Source organism: Erinaceus europaeus, chromosome 11 (genome assembly GCF_950295315.1).
Source record: "Erinaceus europaeus chromosome 11, mEriEur2.1, whole genome shotgun sequence".
Taxonomy (NCBI): Eukaryota; Metazoa; Chordata; class Mammalia; order Eulipotyphla; family Erinaceidae; genus Erinaceus; species Erinaceus europaeus.
This window is the reverse complement of record NC_080172.1, coordinates 106,240,280-106,262,737: the sequence shown is the minus strand read 5'-3', so window position 1 is coordinate 106,262,737 and position 22,458 is coordinate 106,240,280. Positions and strand designations below refer to the sequence as shown.

Here is a 22,458-nt window from a genome sequence, read left to right as displayed (position 1 = left end):
TGTTCCCATGAGGCTTTTTTTTTTTAAAAGAGAATTGTTATTTTATTCAAATAATGTTTGCTACAGAAGAAGTGGATGTAGAAATGAATGGAAGCTCTAATTAGCCACATCCAAATATAGTGGTAGCATTTTTGTTTATTTCCTTTTAGCATCTTTTGCCACCAGGGTTATTGTTGGGGCTTGGTACCTGCATGATGAATCTACTGTTCCTGGCTACCATTTTGATTGATTTTTCTCTCTTTATTTGTGGATAGACAGAGAGAAATGCACAGGGGAAGGAGAAACAGAGAGATACCTGCAGCATTGCTTTGCTGCTTATGAAGTTCCCCTCCACCCCGATACACACACATATATTGAGAGCAGAGCTAGAACCTGGGTTCTTGTGTATGGTGATGTGTGCTCCACCGAGTACAACACTGCCTAGCTCCTAGTGTCTTTTACTTCTGTTTCTTTTCTTCTTCTTCTTCTTCTTCTTCTTCTTCTTCTTCTTCTTCTTCTTCTTCTTCTTCTCCTTCTCCTTCTCCTTCTCCTTCTCCTTCTCCTTCTCCTTCTTCTCCTCCTCCTTCTTCTTCCTCTACTTCTCCTCCTCCTCCTCCTTCTTCTTCTTCCTTCTTCTCCTCCGTCTCCTCCTCCTCCTCCTCCTCCTCCTCCTCCTCCTCCTCCTTTTTTCCAGATCTAGGGCTTTGTGCTTGAGATATTTCAGTACTCCAGGTTGATTTTTCATTCAGTAAGACAGAGAAAAAAGAGAGAGAGAGAGAGACAAGAAAGACCACAGCATGAGAGCTTCTCCCCCCTCCCCAGTTTCTTATCACCAGCATGTGGTGTTGAGGCTCAAATCCGGGCTGTGCACATAGCAAGATATGCGCTCAACCTACTAAACTTATCCCTTTTACCCCTTTCAGTATTTTTAAAACTTTATTCTACTTGACAGAGACTGAGAGAAATTGAGAGGGAAGGAGGATAGAGAGGGAGAAAAATTAAAATAAAAGGAGAAGAAGGTGGTCGAGGTGGTGGCACAGTGGCTAAGGCACTGGACTCTCAAGCATGAGGTCCTGAGTTCAATCCCCAGCAGCACATGTACCAGAGTGATGTATGGTTCTTTCTCTCTCTCCTATTTTTCTCATTAATAAATAAATAAAATCTTAAAAAAAAAAAAAAGAAGAAGAAAGGAGGAGGAAGGGGAGGACAAGCAGCAGCAAACAGTTTCTAATTTTCGTAGAGTTTCTGTACATCCTGGTTGTACCATTCTCTTGAGATATGCCTCCCGGAGAGACAGAGATAGAGAGAAGAGAGGCTGGGTCTACAGAACCTGTCTAAAACTATTTGTTGAACAAAAGAGAAACGAGAAAATGATCATGTGACTGAGCTCATCCTCAAGAGGCTCCTTGCCTACACTTCTTGTCAGTGGGGGCGGAAAGTGTACCAGTCAGTGGGTAGGAATGTTAAACCTACTAACTTAGTTCATTAGTTTACTTGGATCCCCAAAATGTCTTGTGCCCTGTGTGAGTTGGGGAGTAGGGAACACCTATAAAGAAGTGGACAGAGAAACATTCTCTCTCCTGGGGGGTAGGAGATAGCTCACCTGGGAGAGTTGACACTTTACCATGTGCAGGGACCTGGGTTTGAGCACTCAGTATCCTATGGGAACACTGTGCACAAGGGAGGCTTCCTGGGTGGGCCAGCACTGCTGTGGTATATCTTCGTCTCTTCCTCTCTTTCTGTTGCTCTCTGAGATAGAAAGGGGGAAAAAATTGTGCATTAGCAGGGGCAAATCATGCAGGTTACTCCCTCTCCATTAAAAGGTAAATTTGTAAGTATAAACACATAGTGAATTTCACTTACGAAGAATGAGGATCAAGGAATGTAAATCACCTGCCTGTGGTTACGTAGCCTTTGTGAACATTGTAGTTTACTGTATGAATTTAGACCTTTATGGCCCTATTAATATCCTTCCTCATATTTCTCATTGGGTGGATTTGATATGATCATTAGTGACTTTTGTATATTATTTAGATTTTTGAGCCTACCCATGAATATTATCTTTATTTATCTATTGGATAGAGACAGAAATCGAGAAGGAAGGGGGTGATAGGGAGAGAGACAGAGAGACACCTGCAGTGCTGCTTCACCACTCTCAAGGCTTTCCCCTGCAGGTAGGGACTGGAGGCTTGAACCCACATCCTTGTGCATTGTAGCATGAATGCTCAACCAGGTACACTACCACCCAGCCCCCTCCTACCCATGAATAAACCTACCTGTATATTGAGATTTCTTTTTCAGTTAGAATTACTTATTTAGAAGAGTATCTCAGGGTAGGTGGAATTGTTATATTAAACAGTGTGAACATTTTACGGCTCTGAATCCATGGTTTCATATTTTCAAAAGGGTCACAACTATTATACTTTTGGGGGGGCTCATCTTACTTAGTAGAAAAAAAATTATTTTAAGTTGCATTGTTTGATTTGCTGTTGAAACGGAATCTCCTGTGTGTAGTCAGTTCTGTGTATTCGCTGCAGTTTAAAATGCTCACTGCTTTAAGAAGTGAGTGCATGGGGAGTCTCACTTGTGTCAGTAAGTGTTGACAGAATAGAAAAGAGGAAGGCGCATTATCATGACGACTCACGTTTGACTGGCTGCGATTCTGAAACAGCCGTTGTAGCCTCAGCTTTCCTTCACTCTTCAGTCCATCCCTTCAGAGCCAAACACTGAAACAGTGTTCATCCGTTTTTATCATTTTCCCAACACTCTTTTCCTCCTCACCCCATTGTGATGTGTCTTCGTCGCTCATCTCTCTGACCGTGTCCTAGCCAAGGCTGCTAACCACCAAGTCCATTGATCTCTTTTAGCTACAGAAATGACACAGTTTGGATTTTTCTTTTAAAATATTTTTTAATTTAACTGTAATGTTGAGCCAGTATTCATTCCTCCAATAAATTATGTGGAAGATATTAAATATTCATTGTATTTGTTAGATGATTGGTTGATTATATGCCACTACTTAAAAGAAAAAACCATTTCTGGGGGCCAGGTGGTAGCACACCTGGTTGAGCACACATGTTATAGTGTGCAAGGACCCGGGTTCAATCCCCCAGTCCCCACCTGCAGGGGAAAAGTTTCACAAGTGGTGAAGCAGTGCTGCAGGTGTCTCTCTGTCTCTCTCCCTCTCTGTCTCCTCCTTCTGGCTGTCTCTAGTCAATAAATAAATAAAGATAATAAAAAATTAAAAAACATTTCTTTTTATAATTGCATAGATATAAATCATCATTTCTCTTACTACCTTCTTCAGGAATTAAAAAAATAAATATATATTTACAATAACATTTTTCATTTCTTTTTTATATAAGTTTTTTCATTACTGTTGGTTTATAGTATTATATATTTCTCTTTAATAGTGATTTAGTAATGGTTTACATGATTATATGATTACAGGATAAAATTCCACACCACACCCACTACCAAAGTTCTGTTCCCCTCCCCCCCATCCATAGTCCTCAGAAAAATCTCAGAGGAGACATTTGTTGGAGGCTCCATTCCCCCACCCCCACTCCTCTTCCTCCTTCAAGATTCATTTATTAATGAGAAAGAGAAGGGGAGGAAAGGAGAGAGAATCTTTTTCCTGACCTGAATCATGATATAAATGTTCTGGAATGATTAACTCCCTAGAAATAAGGATGCTAGCAAGGGCTAGGCTGTGATGCACCTGTTTAAACACACACATTATAGCATGCAAGGACCCAGGTTCAAGCCCCTACCCCTACTTGCAGGGGAGAAGCTTCACGAGTGGTGAAGCAGGGCTGCAGGTGTTTCTGTCTTTCTCCTTACCCCTCCCCCCGTCTCTATTCAATAATAAATACATAAAATATTTTTAAAAAATCTTTTAAAAATTGTTTTAAGTAAAGGATGGTAGCCCCCTACATTTTAAAATAATATTTGTTTATACTTTAAAATAATCGTACTGAGTTGTCAACAATAGTGCACTTGCTTTGCTGGGCACATGACCCGGGTTCAAACCCTGTCCCCATGGCACTGGAGGAAGCTTTGGAGCCATGAGGGCTTTTTTTCAACTGTCTGTCTTTCTGTCTGTCTGTCTGTCTATCTCTTTCTCTTTCAATCTCAAAAAGCCAGCTTAAAGCAGTGAAGGCCCAGGTGACTACAGGGAAAAGATTGTATTTGAATTCCGTCCCCTTAGTCTTTGTTGTCATCTTAGAGGGAGGAAGTAGGGAAAATGATACATTTTCCAAGGGACTCCAGCTGACATTTCAGATGCACTTTGGAACAGTTACTAAAAAGGATATGCAGTAGTCCCCCACTTAACCCACAAAGGACATGATTCAAGACCCTTTGTGGGTACCTGAAACTGCAGATAGTACTGTTTTTTCTTCTTATACATACATATATACATGCCTATGATAGAGGTTGATTTGTAAATTATGCACAGTAAGAAATTAGTAAGAGGGAGTCTGGTGGTAGCACAGCGGGTTAAGCGCACGTGGCGCAAAGCGCAAGGACTGGCACAAGGATCCCAGTTCGAGCCCCCGGCTCCCCACCTGCAGGGGAGTCGCTTCACAGGCGGTGAAGCAGGTCTGCAGATGTCTATCTTTCTGTCCTCCTCTCTGTCTCCTCTCCTCTCTCCATTTTTCTGTCCTAACTAACAATGATGACATCAATAACAACAACAATAACTTCAACAACAATGAAAAACAACAAGGGCAACAAAAGGGAAAATAAATAAAAAAATTAAAAAGAAGAAATTAGTAAGAACAGTAATAATGAAATATAATAATTTGGCCTATACTATAACAGAAGTTAGATGAGTGTGGTCTGTCAAAATACATTACTGTACATGGTAGCTTCATACTGTGGTTGACCATGGATAATTGAAATTTTGGAAACTGAAACCATGGATGAGAGGAAACTACTCTATTTTAACCATGTAATGGATCAGATTATGTTTTTAGAACTTAAAGGCTCTGCTTACTATTTCAAGGAAATACATTTCCCATTGCAAACATCCAGCTTGCTTTTGAAAACAAACCATTCAAACAAATTTATGCAGGGTATCACCATGCCTGTCTATGATCTCTGCCGCAAATTGTATTCTTGAGTTCACCCTGTTTGTTTATATTAAGTAAAATCTAATTTAATTTAATTTAATTTAATTTAGGCAACCCTAAAGATGTTATTGGATCACTTGAAACTGGTGGCTTCTTATCATGAAGTGAATAAGATGACCTGCCAGAATCTGGCCGTGTGCTTTGGACCAGTCTTATTAAGTCAGAGTCAAGAGACTTTCACCCGTAACAACAGAGTCTTTACTGATTCAGAAGAACTTGCAAGTGCTTTGGATTTTAAAAAGCATATTGAAGTTCTTCATTACTTACTCCAGCTCTGGCCAGGTAATCTCTTTTATGGAAATCATCTTTCAGTGATAGATTTTCAGCTAATCGTTATTCTTAAATGATGGAAGAAATGAGTCTCCAGATTTTGCTTTCTCAGATAGCTGTGAACTGATAACCTGCCTTTTATATTTTATATTTCTTCATGCTTCCTGCTATGGCTGATAATAATCTAGACATGTAAATGATTGTACACGATTTGCATTTGGTCATGTCTGAACTATGATCTTTATTGAATTATTAGCAGTTTGATCCTCATAGCATCTTTTGTCATATCATTTTAATAATGTGTTTGTAGAGTTTTAGGGGATTAAATAAAATTATGTGTCTTAGTGGTCAGTACAATTTTTGGCATATAATGGATACTCAATAGACAGGGTTTTTTTGCTTGTTTGTTTTTTAAATCTTTCTGTTTATTAGTTCAACTGATATAAAACAGAATTCACTTTCCTCCTTAAATCTGTTGTCCTTCTGACTTCACTGTATTCATGGTCATTCAACTTACACAGACCTGAATTCCCAAATGCTTGTTTTCTTTTCATCGTTCTTATTCTCCCATCATCCCAGTGATACTCCTAAAATGTCTTCTACTTAGTTTCAAAGCTAAAAAGAATATATGTCTATTCTGTAAGTGACCCTGCATTTAAGTTCCAGAATTTTCTTACCATGTAGTAATCCCTGCTCCCTCCCTCCCTCTTCATAGTACCGAACATGGAGGAACCTAAAGTCTTAGTGTAGTTCACACTTGCAGGCATGCTTGGTATCAGAACAGGAATGTGGTACTCCCTAGCGCTGTGAACTCAAGCAAATATTTTCTTTTTCTTTTTTGCCTCCAGAGTTATTGCTGGGGTTCAGTGCCTGCACTATGAAGCCACTGCTCCTGTGGCTATTACTTCTTTCTTTCTTTCTTTCTTTCTTTCTTTCTTTCTTTCTTTCTTTCTTTCTTTCTTTCTCCTTTCTCTCTCTCTTTCTTTCTTTTATTTTTTGGATGAGACAGAGAGAAATTGAGAAGAGAGGGAAGATAGAGAGGGAAAGAGACAGAGAGACACCAGCAGACCTGCTTCAGCACTTGTGAAGTGACCACCCCCTCCCCTGCAGGTGGGAACCTAGGGCTTAAACTGGGATCCTTGTTCAGGTCCTTGTACTTCATACTGTGTGCACTTAACCCTGTGCACCCCTATTTTAACATTAGGATTGGGGGGCCAGGTGGTGGCATACCTGATTGAGTGCACGTGGTACAATGTGCAAGGACCCAGTTTCAAGCACCTGGTCCCCACCTGCAGGGGTAAGGCTTCACAGGTGGTTGAAACAGGGCTGCAGGTGTCTGTCTCTCTCCCCTTCCCTCTCAATTTCTGGCTGTTTCTATCTGATAAACAAAGATAATAAAAAAATAAAAAATGACATTAGAATTGGGAGAAAATCCATCTTATTCTAATCACAAGTGACAACTTGCTTGTCTGAGATGTCATGGAGGTTGTTATCAATACTTCAGTTTTTTAAAATATAATTCTATATCAGAAACCTCTGATGTCAAAATTTGTTTCAGTATATTGCGATAGACACAAAATAGAGTTTTCTATTTAGAAGCAAAAATAGTTTATATTCTATGTTCTGTAGGAAAAACAGGTTCAAGGGGCCGGGTGGTGGTGTACCCGGTTAAGTGCACATAGTACAATGTGCAAGGATCTGGGTTCAAGTCCCCGGTTCCCTGCTTGCTGGGGGGGGGGGGGAGGGTTGTTGTCTCTTCACAGGTGGTGAAGCAGGACTGTAGGTGTCTCTCTCTCCCTCTCAACCTCCCCTTCCCCTCTCAATTTATCTCTGTCCTATCCAATAAAATGGAAAAACAACAACAAGAACAAGAAACATCCCAGGAGCAGCCCCGTGATAACCCTGGAGGCAAATAGTAATAATAATAATAATAAATAAATAAGGAGTTTCAGTTTCATCTTCATTTTTTTTTTCAAAGACTACTTGAAACAACTACCTTTTAGTGCTCAGCATATTAGTCCAGTGATTTGTGTTGTTAGATTTAAAACAGTTGGCCAAGAGCTGGCAAGGGCCATCTTACTTGAATACTGTGCCTGCTTTTGTCCTGCACAGGACACTGTTTTTAGCCCAACCCCCAACACAACAGTGGGGGAAGAAGCTTCAGTACTGGAGTATCTTTCCCTCTCTTCCTCTGTCTCTCTGTGCAAACTATTGTATTTACTGTCAATAATGAAATTAAAAAAGAAAAGAAAAAAAAAGAGCAAGCTTTAAGCAGGAAAGCTCCTGCTGTGACAGCCAAACATCTTTTCCTGTATACTTTTTATTGTTGTTTTGTTTAGATAGTGCATCTCAGACAAAGGACAGAACAGTGGCAAAAAGACCTGAGGAAACAGTAGTTTTACCCTAGAAATTACTTGCTTTGGGATTCAAAACTGGGCAGAAGTTAAGTAGTTACTAAGTCTGAGAAAATTAATGGTGATGTAGAAAATGTGTCTTAGCACATTAACTCAGTGAGTGTCTGTCTGTCTGTGTGTGTCCAGAGGAAAATTTTACCTCGCTTTGCGTTGCTTATTTTATTCTTCTTGGAATGTCTCCATTCCAGAGGTAAAATGAGTTGGATGTCTCTACCTACCTGATTTTTTTTTTTTTAGTTTTTTGTTTTGTATTATTATTATGTTGTTGTTGTTTTAATTGGGGGTAAGAATTGTTTTTTGAACTTCTGTTTGAAAAAATTTTGTCTCCAGGGTAATTACTTAGAAGCCCAGCGTATTGGCATTGGGAGGTAAAAGCTTTCTTGCCAATAGTGTTTCACATTATCTTCTGCCAAGCACTCAGGTTCTCTGAAAACAGCTTTGGTGCCAGATTGGCAACAGGTGGGGGAACAAAGTGGAACACATCCCCCCTTTTGACCCAAACAATCTTCTTTTCTTTTTTTTTTCTTATGCACTAGGTGTTTATAAAACTGTTCTAAAATATTTTTCATTGATTTAAGAATATTGAAAACCGGGCCATTTTTTAAATTTACAGATGGGGAAATAGTTTTAGAGAACGTCTAGATTGAATGTCTACTCTTGTCACTTTTTTTTTTTTTTCAATTGAATGGACTTGGGGCAGGTTCCTTTTACCCTAGGGTAAAATTATATTTCATCTTTTTCCTAATCTTTTTTGTTTTATTTTTCTCACTAGACAAAACTTCATGAGGTCAGGGACTATATTGTTCATCCTTATTACAGGTCCTAAAAAAGTTACAAAACATTAGCTAGGCACTTGATACATTCAGGTAAACAAAGTAATTTTAGTATAAGTAAAAGTTTAGGAAGGTGGTTGTTAGTTAAAATGAGTTATTTGTTAGGAAGGGAATAAGAAAAGATCATGACTTTTATCGCCATTACTATTCAACAGAGTCCTGTTAAGTTCTAGTAGTAGCAGTTAGTCAAGAAAAGGAACAGAAAGGATCCAAATTGAAAGAGAAGAAAGAAAGCGATCGCGATTTGCAGATGACATAGTTACGCACAGAGAAAATCCAATAGAATTTAGTAGAAAACTTATAAATTATTAGGTGACATAGTAAGGTGATAAGTTACAAAATTCATGTGCAAAAGTCAGTGACATTCCTTTATTTAAGTAGTCAACTAGAGGAATAAGAAATCAATGTCATTTATAATATTTAAAAAATAATTAGGTATGTAGGTATTTAACATTTGACTTTGAAAACTGTGAGCCACTACTACAGGAGAATAAACACAAAGAAATAGAAAGACATTCCATGTTTATGGCCTGGAAGAATTAATATAGTTAAAATGACCACCCTACCCAGAACAGTGTATAGATTCAGTCCAATTCCTCTCAAAATACCGTTAAAGTTCTTTATAAGGGGATAGAAATGATATAGAAGTTTATCTGGAAGCAGAAAAGACCCAGAATTGCCAAAGGCAATACTCAGGGTAAAAAGAATAAGGATGGAGGCACCGCATGTCCTGACTTATTACTTTATTGCGGTTATATAATAATCCAAACTGTGTGGTACTAGTACAAATCCAGGCACACAGATCAGTGGAATAGAATTGAAAGCCCTGAAAGAAGCCCTCACACATATGGATAGTTGTTATAGGACAAGCGCCCCCTCCCCCAGTATTAAAGGAAGACAAGAGTCTTTTCAATAGACAGTGTTGTAAAAATTGAGTGTTGACATGCCGAAAGAATGAAACAGAACCATCATATTTCACCATGTGTGAAAGTCAACTCAAAACAGATCAAAAACTTGGATTTTAGGCCAGAACCACTGAATACATGGAAGAACACTTACAGTGTCTGCTTCGGAAACGTTTTCAGAGATTTGCAACCAACAGCAAAGGGGCGGGCGGCGGGGCGGGTGTGGGGGGGGAGATAAAGAAAGCACTGGGACTACATCAAACTGAAAAGATGCTGTACAGCAAAAGGAACCATCCCTTAACTTTGGTTTATACTATGGAGCAATAGGAATTAAAACAGCATGGTACTGGAATAAAAATGGACACTTGGATCAATGAAACACAATTGAGAGTCCAAGAGATAAGCCCACACATGTACATCACAAACTCAGCATCAAAAAACACATCACCCTGTTACAAATGGGGCACAGATATTAACAGACTCTTCACCAGCTGGCCAACAGGCATATGAATAAATGATTTCTCAGCGTCCCTGATTGAAAGGCAACAAGGAGATAGCACCTCACACCTGTGAGAGTTTGACTTAACTAAAAAGAGTAGAGGGGGCCAGGTGGTGGTTGAGAGCACACATTACAGAGCACAAGGACCTGGATTCAAGCCCCTCATCCCCACCTGTAGGGGGAAAGCTTCACATGAATGGTGAAGCAGAGCTGCAGGTGCCTCTGGCTCTCATACTCTCTTAGGATGGAGTGAAAAAGGAAACATATTTCTCTTGGTGGAAGTATAAATTAATTCAGCCCCTTCTGGGAATCGTCTGGAAAGTTCTCAGAATATTAAAAGTGGATCTCCCAAATGATCTGGCAATTCCTCTCTGAGCACAAAGAGATCTGTGGACACTTTTGATAATTGCAGCACTGCTAGTTAATAACCCAAATTGGGATGCAACCCAAATGTCCAGTGGCAGATGAGTGCTTGCACAAGTTTTACACCTACCCATACCCACACTCATACTATGTAGTACTTCTCAGATATATATATATATGATGAAATTCTCTCTCTTGCTACATTTTGGGTGGAACTTGAAAGAATCATGTTAAGTGAAATAAGCCAGAAGCAAAAGCATGATCTCACTTATAGGTAGAAATTAAGAAATAGAGAAAAGGGAGCTAGAGAGTTGAAGTCAGATATGGTCTATTGTAGCAGATTCAAGAATTCTTTTTTATTTTATTTTATTTCTAAAAGGAAACACTGACAAAACCATAGGATAAGAGGGGTACAACTCCACACAATTCCCACCACCAGAACTCCATATCCCATCCCCTCCCTTTATAGCTTTCCTATTCTTTATCCCTCTGGGAGTAAGAAGGGGAACATATGAGGCAGAGGACGGCATACTATCCATGCAAGTTATTTCACTGGCCCTTTATAGATACTTTTTAAAACTTGTGCCTCAGCATGTGAACTAAGTTCATTTTCTCTATTAAAAAAAGAGGGGAGGGGTTAGATAAATCTCTTGCATATTGTCTACGAAAGAGTAAGTTCTAAAACCTTTGTTTATTGTGAATTAATGTGTGCCTTTTTGATAATCTGTATGGCACTACGATACACTGTCTTAGGAGAAATTAGTTTTCATATGGAAAAAAATGTTACTTGAGATACTTAGCTTCCTACCTAGAATGGGAAAATAAAATGTCTGTACTGTTTTCAGGCAATAAATGAAGACTGTTAGTAACTAAGGCTGTATAATCAAACCAGGTAACACGTGGTCAACTCGGGTATTCATGCATTTTATCAAAATGAAATTTGAGCTGCTGCATAAACTGTGACACTGCCACTAATAGAATTGCAGAAAAGCACAGAGGTCAACTTCTAGAGTGATCACTTTAGATGCCTTTGCCTTATTTAGATGTTTGCAGATAAAGGAATTTCTTCTTTTGTTTCTATACCACATGCCTTGCCTGCTTTTTGCTGTAGCTTTTAATTTAGAGAGAGCTATTAGCTTAGCTACTGTTTGACTGTAGTTAGATATTAATCAACTCGCACAGAAAGTTAATAATATTCAGAATTAGACTTATTTTGGTGTACTCTGACATAGCATGAATTAGCACCACTGAACATCCTCCTAGCTTCTGTACCTACTCTAGATGTCTGACAATTCAAAACAAATTAATTTATGGAATGCTTTCTTTTGACAGTTTGCATGCTTTTGTTTTAATGCATGTTTGTAGTTGAATATTCATTGGCTTATCTTTCGCTCAACGTTTTTAAGGCCGAGTCGGACTAGTCTCACTAAAGCAAATGCATTGTTTGTTTCTAGTTCAGCGTTTCACTGTGAAGGCATCACCGGACAACTTGTTTCCAGAGCAGAAGTCTTCTCTAAATTATTTGAGGCGGAAGAAAGAACGACCTTACGTGCTAAATCTGAGTGAAACTGATTCATCAAGAGTGCTTCGGCCAAGGCAAACTAGACTAGACAGCCCACTTAGCAATCGTTATGCAGGAGACTGGAGCAGCTGTGGAGAAAGCTACTTTTTAAATACAAAGGAAAACTTAAATGATGGGGATTATGATGATGTCCCTTCAGAAGCTAGAGACGATTGTGGCAAATTGTATGAATCAAGCATGATGATTGAACAACCACTTGCCATGTCTAAAGAGTGCACTTTTCAGACCTATTTGACTATGCAGACGATTGAGTCGACTGCAGATCGAAAAGTCAATCTCAAAGATCTTCAGGAAAGTATCGATACTTTGATTGGAAATTTGGAGCGTGAGCTCAACAAAAACAAGCTTAGTATGAGTGTTTGAAATTGAGAGGTCTTTCTTTCTTTCCTTCTTCCTTCCTTCTTTCCTTCTTTCCTTCCTTCCTTCCTTCCTTCCTTTCTTTCTTTCTTTCTTTCTTTCTTTCTTTCTTTCTTTCTTTCTTTCTTTTCTCTCCTCTTTCTTTATGTCATAATGTCTTTAAAATCTTCTACCAATCATTCTTTTAACCTCTCACAGTGATGCTTTAACTTTTTCTCTTAAGCTCTTCAATGAATGTCTAATAAATAAGTTCATGTAATTCAGTTAAAAACACTATGTATTCACATAACTTTTAGTTATTAGAACATTTTTTTTTCCCATGGGTGAAGATAGCTTGAAATTGTGAGGACTTTAATAAATCTTGCCAATTCTGTAAAGATGATTTTTAATGCACTTATAAAATTTAGATAAGTTATTAGCTTCTCCTCGGAATTTTTGTCCTTCCTAGGAACTGGTTTGCCGCTGAAGCACACGGTCCCTTCAGAGGATTGTTGCAGCTGTTCAGGTCTTGTGCGTGTGTGTTCATGTGTACTACAGCATCATTCAACCCCATTTCATTTGCTCTGCAGATGCTGCTATAAGAAAACATTTTTATGAAAAAGTAAAATTATACAGTGATGTGCTGTCTTCTGTTTTTAACATTCAGTAATTATTTAAGCTTATAAAATGAAATATTTTTATAGTCCTGAAAATATGTATATATTTATAAGTGCATATATATATATATATTTTTTAGAATGGGGGAGGGGTTGACTGTGGAATTACATGTATCTTTAAAGTATATGTGTCATGAGGCCAAAAATGATTAGCTTAAAATCATCTTTTTTTCAGGGAGAGATTTAAGTGAAAGGAAGAGTTACATAGAAACACTTGAACAAAAACAGTCTGGAAAGATCTGAATAGCGATATATGTAATATATATAATATATTTTCTTTTTCTGGTTTGCAGAAAATGTACCCTGTGAAAAATTACCTTTTAAATAGAAATTCTTTAGATTTTTTTTTTTAGGGGATAAAGTCCTCCCCACACATACACACCTATTCTATGCATTTTGATATTCTGCTTTTTAAAACAAAGAAATTATACTTAAAACATATTTATTTTAGTAATACATGTATAATATGGACTTTATAGTCACCCCCATTTCTTTTTAATGAAATCTTGCCAGCATATTACATGTTATTGATTCTTTTAAATTAATTTATTTTGGTTAATATTATCTAGAAGGTAGTCATTGTAGCAGTCACAGCAGTGTTTTATGATGTAAAGTTAGAAACCCTTCTTTCCCCTTATGTGTTTTTGTTTTTGTTTTTAAACTTTGGTTCCTGTGGAAGTGTAATTTAAACATTATAAATAAATTTTGAATTGCTAACAATGATACAACAGCCATTAAAAACTAACTTCTTGATGTTTTAAAATATTAATGTGTTTAACTATGTCTATGCAACATACATGGGTAAACAGAACACCCTGTTATTTGAGAACTCAGTTGTTAAACAGATAAATATGTATTTTTTATGGAATTTTCCTTTTTCAAAACTTTGAATGACAGTTTAAAGAATAGCAAAGAATATATGACAGGTAAAAGTACTGAGTGACCAGTCAAGGAAAGTGCTTTAGTTTTATTGTGGAAAGACTATCTCAGTCTTATTTTGTTTGCTATGCTATATAGATTATATAAATTGAATAAGTTGTTCCAGAACTGTAAAGATTTTATTAAAATTTTTAACCATGGTGTTCTACTATTAATTGTTATGATTTTCAGGACCACTTAATGCCATTTTTATAAATAGACATACCTAAGTATTGGACCATCATATTGTAACTATACATTTATGTAACATTTTTTTAATTCAATATTAAATTTTCCAGAATTTGAAATAATTCAAGCTCTATACTTATTTAATTTTGGTGGCAACCATGCCTTCTTAAAATAAAAATAGACATTTTTGCTATCATATAAGCTTCTCCTATTTACATTATTGTATTTAGTAGTACTAAATGCCTATACTTTAATTTCTCTTGACTTTTTTTTTTAAGCTTTTATACCTGCTTGGTATAATATTCTGCCTAGGATCTTTTTATACTGTTGACTGTCAGCTTTCATTCCCCTTTTGAGCTTGTGTCAACCTAATGTTTTAAGAATCAGTGAGTCCAGTGGAGAAGCAGTTACAGAAGCCAGAACTCCCTAAAACAATCTTGATCCATATTCCCAGTGGGGGAGAAGTGATAGGAGGGAGAGGATAAAGAGGGCTCTGAACTCTGGCTATATCAGAACCTGGAGAAAAGAGGAAAAGGAAAAGGACATTTGGATGTAGTAATGGTGTCATGAGTGGCTTGGGGAGGGGGGTGAGAGGAAGGAACCTGGAAGGAAAAATGGAAAACTGGAAGCATTTCTCCTTAGATCAGGTACTAGACAGGGCTGCCCACTATCAACATTACTATTCAACATAGTATTGAAAGTTCTTGCCATAGCAATCAGGCAGGAGCAAGGAATTAAAGGGTTACAGATAGGAAGAGAAGAAGTCAAACTCTCCCTCTTTGCAGATGACATAGTATACATAGAAAAACCTACAGAAACCAGCAGTAAGCTTTTGGAAATTATCAGGCAATATAGTAAGGTGTTCAACTACAAAATTAACATACAAGTCAGTGGCATTCCTCTATGCTAACACTAAGGTAACACAAGAAGAAATTCAGAAATCAATTTCATTTACTATAGCAACAAAATAAAATGTCTAGGAATAAACCTAACACATGAAGTGAAAGACTTGTACACTGAAAATTAGGAGTTACTATTTAAGGAAATAGAGAAAGATACAAAGAAGTGGAAACATACTCCATGTTCATGGGTTGTAAGAATTAATATCATCAAAGTGAATATATTACCCAGAGCTATATACAAATTTAATGCAATCCCCATCCAAGATCCCATGCAATTTTTTAGGAGAATTGAACAAAAGCTACAGTTGTTTATCTGGAAAAAAAAAAAAAAAAAAACCTAGAATCACCAAAGCTATCTTGAGAAGAAAGAACAGAACTAGAGATATCATATTCCCAGATTTCAAATTGTATTATAGGGCCATTATAATCAAAATTGCTTGGTACTGGAGCATAAGTAGACACACTGGCCAGTGGGATAGAATTTGAGAGTCCAGAAATAAGCCCCCACACCTACGGACATCTAATCTTTTATTTATTTCCTTTTTGTTGCCCTTGTTGTTTTTATTGTTGTAGTTATTATTGTTGATGTCGTCATTGTTGGATAGGACAGAGAGAAATGGAGAGAGGAGGGTAAGACGGGGGGAGAGAGACAGACAACTGCAGACCTGCTTCACCGCCTGTGAAACGACTTCCCTGCAGGTAGAGTGGGGGCTTGAACCGGGATCCTTATGCCAGTCCTTGTGCTTTGTGCCATGTGTGCTTAACCTGCTACACTACTGCCTGACTCCCAGACATCTAATCTTTGACAAAGGTGCCCAGACTATTAAAGGGGAAAAGGGTAGTCTCTTCAACATATGGTGTTGAAAAAATTGGGTTGAAACCTGCAGAAGAATGAAATTGAACCATTGTATTTCACCAAACACTAAAGTAACTCCAAGTGGATCGAGGACTTGGATGTCAGACCAGAAACTATGAAATAATTAGAGGAAAATAATGGCAGAACTTTTCCATCTAAGTTTTAAAAGCGTTTTCAATGATATGAACCCAATTACAAAGAAGACTAAATAAAAAGCCAGTGGGACTACATCAAATTAAAAAGCTTCTGCACAGCAAAAGAAACTACCACCCAAACCAAGAGACTTCCCACAGAATGGGAGAAGATCTTTACATGCCATACATCAGACAAGAGGCTAATAACCTAATATATAAAGAGCTCACCAAACTCAGGAACAAAAAAACAATGACACCACCCAAAAATGGGGAGAGGATCTGAACAGAATATTCACCACAGAAGATATCTGAAAGGCCAGCAAACATTTGAAAAAATACTCCAAGTCATTATTAGACGAATGTAAATAAAGACAACAATGAGATACCACTTCACTCCTGTGAGAATGTCATACATCAGAAAAGGTAACAGCAGCAAATGCTGGAGAGGTTGTGGGGTCAAAGGAACCCTCCTGCACTGCTAGTGCTAATGTAAATAGATCCAACCTCTGTGGAGAGCAGTCTGGAGAACTCTCAGAAGGCTAGAAGTGGACGTACCTCATGACCAGGCAATTCCTTTCCTGGGGATATATCCTAAAGAACCAAACCCACCCATCCCAAAAGATTGTTGTATATTTATGTTCATAGCAGCCCAATTTGTAATAGCTGAAACCTGGAAGCAACCCAAGTATCCAAAAACAGGTAAGTGGCTAAGAAAATTGTGGTATATAAACACAATGGAATACTACTCAGCTATTAAAAATGGTGACTTCACCTCCTTTACGTCATCCTGGATAGCGATTAAAGGATTATGTTAAGTGAGATCATCCAGAAAGAGAAGGAGGAATATGGCATGATCTCACTCATAGACAGGAGATGAAAAATAAGAACAGAAGGGAAAACACAAAGCAGAACTTGAAGTGGAGTTGGTGTATTGCACCAAAGTAAACGACTCTGAGGGTTCAGGTCCTGCAACATGATGGCAGAGGAGGACCTAGTGGGGGTTGAACTGTTATGTGGAAAACTGAGACATGTTACACATGTACAAACTATTGTATTTTACTGTTGACTGTCAATCCCCCAATAAATAATTTTTTTTTAAATCTAGATTTACTAAATTTTGAGTTCTTCCAGTAGTTGCCTTGGCAGTTTCATGCGTATTTATTTATTTATTTATTTATTTATTTATTTGTGTTTACTTACTCATTTAATGAGAGAGGTACAGAGAGAAAGAGACATACAATGCGACCAGAGCTCTGGCTTATTGTGTTGCTGGGGCTGGTACTTGGGACCTCAGGGCCTCAGGCATGAAAGTCCTTTCTGTCACATATGCTCTCTCTCCAGCCACCAGACTAAATCATTTCACCTTGTGGGCTGCACGTTCCCTACCCTCCCCTGCATTATGCAACAGTTTTTTTTCAGATAAACTAGTTTATTTTGACTCTGGCAATCCAATTTTATAATCTCAAATCAATGCAGTAGCAGAATACTCTTAGCTAAAGGTGGTTTTTTTTTTTTTTTTTTTTTTTTTTTTTTTTTTTTGCCTAATGTGGGTATTTATGTAGTGAAAACTTGATGCTGTCCTAGATATGTTTCTTTGACTGAAAATTTGACTCTTCAAAACTAGTTCTTGCAGAGGGGATTAAAAATTCCAACTTCAGAAAAGTACCTTGGGTGTTAATTCATGAAAAGGTAAAAGCACTCACATGAAGATGTTTTTACCAAAGTGTGAGTCAGCAAGGCTGCAGCTTACATTTTTTTCGCAGTTGCAGAGAGTGAACAGTGACCCCTTGTTCTTGACCTTTGTTCAAGAAATGAGATGCAGATTGACAACATTTTTGTACCTGCTCTTAACTATCTCCCATAGCCATTGTAAAACCCAGTTTCCTCCCTCCCTCCCTCCCTTCCTTCCTCTTCCTTCCTTCCTTCCTTCCTTCCTTCCTTCCTTCCTTCCTTCCTTCCTTCCTCCCTCCCTCCCTCCCTCCCTCCCCCTCCCTCTCTCTCTCCCTCCCTCCCTCCCTTCCTTCCTTCCTTCCTTCCTTCCTTCCTTCCTTCCTTCCTTCCTTCCTTCCTTCCTTTCTTCCTTCCTTTCTTTCTTTCACCAGAGCACTGCTCAGATCTGGCTTATAGTGATGCAGGAGATTGAACCTGGGACTCCGCCTCAGGCATGAGAGTTGGTTATTGCGGGGCTCGGTGCCTGCACTACAAATCCACTGCTCCTGGAGGCCATTGCCCCCCATTTTTGTTGCCCTTGTTGTTGTTATTGTTGTCATTGGATAGGACAGAGAGGAATCGATCCACACTCCAGGTTGATCCATGCTTCCAGCCCATCTCTCTCTTTCCCTGGTGGGGCAGGGCTCTGGAGAGGTGGGGTTCCAGCACACATTGGTGAGGTCATTTGCCCAGGAAATTCAGGTTGGCATCATGGTAGCATCTGCAGCTTGGTGGCTGAAAAAGCATTAAGATATAAAGCAGAACAAATTGTTTAATAATCAGGAATTATAGCAGATGGGCTTTGGGGTCTCTGTCTTGGAAAAAGCTAGTAGGTCGATTTTGGGTATATTCCAAGGGGTCCATGACTTTACTAATTTTTGCCTGAGCCTGAGAGCTACCATTCAGGTGGGCTAAAGATATTGTCTGGGGAGATGAGATGGTGTCAGAGTTGGAAGTAGGACTAGAAAACTGTATCAGGGAAGAAAGTAGCTCCCAAATAATGGTAAAGTATCTAAGTATTATTAACTGTAAATCCCATTGATTTGATCTGGGGCTCATATTAAGCACATGAGCCTGTGTGACCTCTTCGTTCATGTAGGTCTGAGCTCGCATTCTGTTCCTAGTCATAGCTAGGAACAACTTATACTGCGCTCATTGCAGGACCCATCTTCCTTGAGTGGCACAGTATGTTGATCTAACCTCCCTTCGGAGAAAGGGGCAGTTCCTACCAATGTTGACCTACACTGAGGGTGAGGTCCTGTAGAGGCCTGCCAGAGGATCCACTATGTTGTTCTTGATGGAGATGAGCAATAACAGTGGAAAGGGGCATATGCAGATTTCTTGAAAAAGAGTGGGCCAAGGGTTTGTCAGTAGTGACAGAATTTAACTTGCTGACCTCAGTATAATTCACACTGTCATTTTAGAAGTCAAAAATATTGAAGATGAATTGTATGACCATAAATTAACCTCTAAGAGAATCACATAATATGTGAATAACACATACACCCCTGGATTTTTTCCTTTCTTTTTTGAGGGATTAATGGTTTATAGTCAACAATCAATACAATAGTTTGTATATGTGTAACATTTCTGTTTTCTACATAAGGGAGGACCCCACTAGGCCCTCCCCTGAATTTTATATTAGTTAGAAAGATACAAAATGACAGTCTCTAAAAATAGATGCATATTTTGGGTATCTTAGATCCCTTTCCACATTTGAAAAATATTTTATTTTATTGTTGAAATAGAGACAGAGATAAATTGAGATGGGAGGGAGGAAAGAGACAGACCCCTGCAGTTCTACTTCACCACTCCTGAAGCTTTCCCCCTGCAGGTGGGGACCCGGGTCCTTGCACACTGTAATGAGTGCGCTAGATCAAGTGCACCACCGCCTGACCCCTTTACTTTTTTTTTTTTTTTTTTTTTTACCGGAGCACTGCTCAGCTCTGGTTTATGGTGGTGCAGGAGATTGAACTTGGGACTTTGGAGCCTCAGGCATGACAGTCTCTTTGCATAACCATTATGCTGTTTACCCCCCTTTTTTAAAAACTATCCCAGACTTTCAACATTGATAGACAAATGAATCATTAATACTGTCTTTGAATCTCATGAGCAATACTACTTTATCTAATAAATATTTCTCAAATCAATTTATTTTATTTGTCCTTAAAAGATTTTTCTTTATTTATTTTAATAAGAGTCCAGAGCAATGCTTGGTTCTGACTATTGGTGGTACCTGGGCCCTCTGGGCCTCAAGCATGAAAACACGGCACATTGAGATACCTCTCCAAACCCAAATAAATTTATTTTTAGAGCAAAGCTACATATTGTTACCATAAGTGAAAAATCAGTATCGTTTGTCATAAACATGTCAACTATAATAACTTTTTTCCTACATACTAAGGCAAATTCGCAGTATAAACTTTGGCATGCATAGTCAAAGTTCAGAAATAAGTAAGTTATAGTTTCCATATTTCTCCCTTTTTCCTGCTATAAATTCTTGGATATGACAAAAAATGTTAACTGCATTAGAAGTTGGGCCAGTATAATCTTTTAAGAGCTGAAAGCACGATATCCAAACTAGGCCAAGTCTCACCATGAGCCTGTCATGAAGAGAGCTGAAGCCTTTCCTACCACAGACATAGGAAGGGTCTGTCTTCAGTGAGCCAGAGACTGTGTCTCATGTGTGTCTCCTGTGTCCTGTGTCTTATCTCTGCCTGTCCAGTAGCCCCCACACTGGGAGACACAACCAAACCCCAGTCATAGCAGCCTGACGTTCTACATTGAGTAAATCTCAGCATTTGGTCATGACCACCTTTCCTTATTTCATTTTGTGTTTTCTTATACGCTTAAAACTCCCCGACTAGCATAATTTCCTGCAAACTATCCCTGTGTTAATGTAAGCGAGGTAGGAGGCTAACACACAGGTCTATCTTTCCCTCCTGAAATTAGAACTCAGGCATTGGAGTCAGAAATATGTGGATTCAAATCCGAGATGTACTACTGATAACCGTAAACTGGGGAACATGGTGTGGGCATATGGCTAAGTGGGCTTTAAACTTTATCCCTGTGATCTGGCAAGTCACATGTCACTGGTAGAGTTGGTTAAAAACAAGTCTTTTCTGGCAGCAGTAAAGCTGTCAGGGATATAAAAAAAATAATAAAGCAAAACAGCGAAAACATTTGCGTATCATCGACAGACTGGTTCTGTGAGAACATGCAAGGCATCCAGCCAAGCATGGTCATGTCCTGCTTAACTCACCACTCACATGAGTCAGGCTTCCTGGCTTGGGGAGCAATGAATGAGGGAGGTAGAGAAAGGCTGCAAGTGATCCTTCCATCTTCCTCTGGGGAGAAGTCCCCTCCCTTTTATGAAAACAGAAGACATGCCGGATGTGATCCCCTAACAATAACCCACTATTGTTTCCTCCGACAGCGACCAAATGTCAAGAGAATGCATACTGGGGCCATGGTCAAGTGGAGCAGGAAATGGAAACACTGAACCATGTACTAGAAGCCAAAAGCAACTTGTACAAATACCCCAGGTAGTAACTAGGCAAAGTGTTGTCGTTGGGCACTGTGGTTAATCTTGAAAGTGCCGACTCGACGCGTTTGAGCTATCCCGATCAGATTCTGATACCCTGCTTAGGCTCCAACATCCCAGTCAGGCACACCTTTCCTGCCATTTGTCCCAAAGAATTTCCATCCTCTCTTCATCTGCTTCTAGGAAAAACTTGCCTTTGTCTTCTAGTCTGACCTGAACATGTGTATGAAAGTCAAAATTGATATGTAAACTTATGTAAGTATATACACAATGGACCTCAGCGAGCCAACACATGAGTTCAGCTTTGATTCTTTTGCAGTTTATTTAACCGGAGAGATACTGTTGTTGACACATAGGTACAATCTCTCATCTTCCTCTTGATAGAAGTTTACAAAATACTCTCACTCCCAGTTGAGGTCCTTTTCCCAGCATCCACCAGCATCCTAATAACCTCTCCATTCCCTTCCTATGGCCCCCCTTCCCTTTCCCCTTCCCCTCCCCCAGAGTGCAAACAGCTTTCTCTCTCTCTCTCTCTCTTATCCAGGGCACTGCTCAGCTCTGATTTATGGTGGTGCTGGGGATTGAACTTGAGACCTATGATGCCTCAGGCATGAAAGTCTTTTTGCCTATTATTCTATCTCTCCAGCCCAGTTTATATATATATATATATATTTTTTTTTTTCTTTAATCACCACCAGAGTTATCACTGGGGCTCATTGTTGGCACCAGGAATTCACTGGTCCGTTTTTCCTTTTTCTTTCTCTTTCTACCTTTCTTTTTTTTAAGTTTTTAAAAAATCTTTATTTACTTATTGGATAGACACAGCCAGAAATTGAGAATGAAGGTGGTTATAGAGAGGGAGAGAGACAGAGAGACACCTGCGGCACTGCTTCACAACTTGTGAAGTTTTCCCCCTGCATGTGGGGACCGGGGACTTGAACCTGGCTCCTTGTGCACTGTAATATGTGTGCTCAACCAGGTGTGCCACCACCTGGCCCTTTCTTTCTACCTTCCTTCCTTCCTTTTTTTTCTGCCTTTCTTTTCTCTCTATTTTATTTGATAGGACAGAGAGAAATTGAGAGGGGAGGGAGAGGCAGAGAGGGAGACAGAAAGACACCTGCTGACGTGCTTCACTTAGGAAGAAGCAACCTCTACCCTCCCTGTCGGTGTGGAGCAGGGCAGGCAGGGGTGGTGCAGTGGGGAGGGGGGTGG

The 22,458-nt window shown here is 39.0% G+C and overlaps 2 protein-coding genes across 4 annotated transcripts in view; one reads left to right on the top strand and one right to left on the bottom strand.

Moving 5' to 3' along the window:
- SYDE2 (synapse defective Rho GTPase homolog 2) overlaps positions 1–14,222 on the top strand; it is a 66,607-nt gene extending 52,385 nt beyond the window's left edge. For 2 of the 3 annotated variants that reach the window (XM_060202269.1, XM_007524742.3), the window contains 2 exons: positions 5,165–5,396; positions 11,853–14,222. In XM_060202269.1, the coding sequence (XP_060058252.1) occupies positions 5,165–5,396; positions 11,853–12,343 (723 nt within the window). In that variant the 3' untranslated portion in view covers positions 12,344–14,222. Of the gene's footprint in view, positions 1–5,164; positions 5,397–11,243; positions 11,291–11,852 lie in introns of all 3 variants that reach the window. The other variant, XM_060202270.1, reaches the window with a different exon arrangement.
- Positions 14,223–18,144: 3,922 nt separating this feature from the next.
- Positions 18,145–22,458, bottom strand: part of DNAI3 (dynein axonemal intermediate chain 3) — a 110,631-nt gene continuing 106,317 nt past the window's right edge. Inside the window, exon 23 of the mRNA XM_060202265.1 lies at positions 18,145–18,437. Within this exon, the coding sequence (XP_060058248.1) occupies positions 18,384–18,437 (54 nt within the window). The 3' untranslated portion in view covers positions 18,145–18,383. The remainder of the gene's footprint in view (positions 18,438–22,458) is intronic.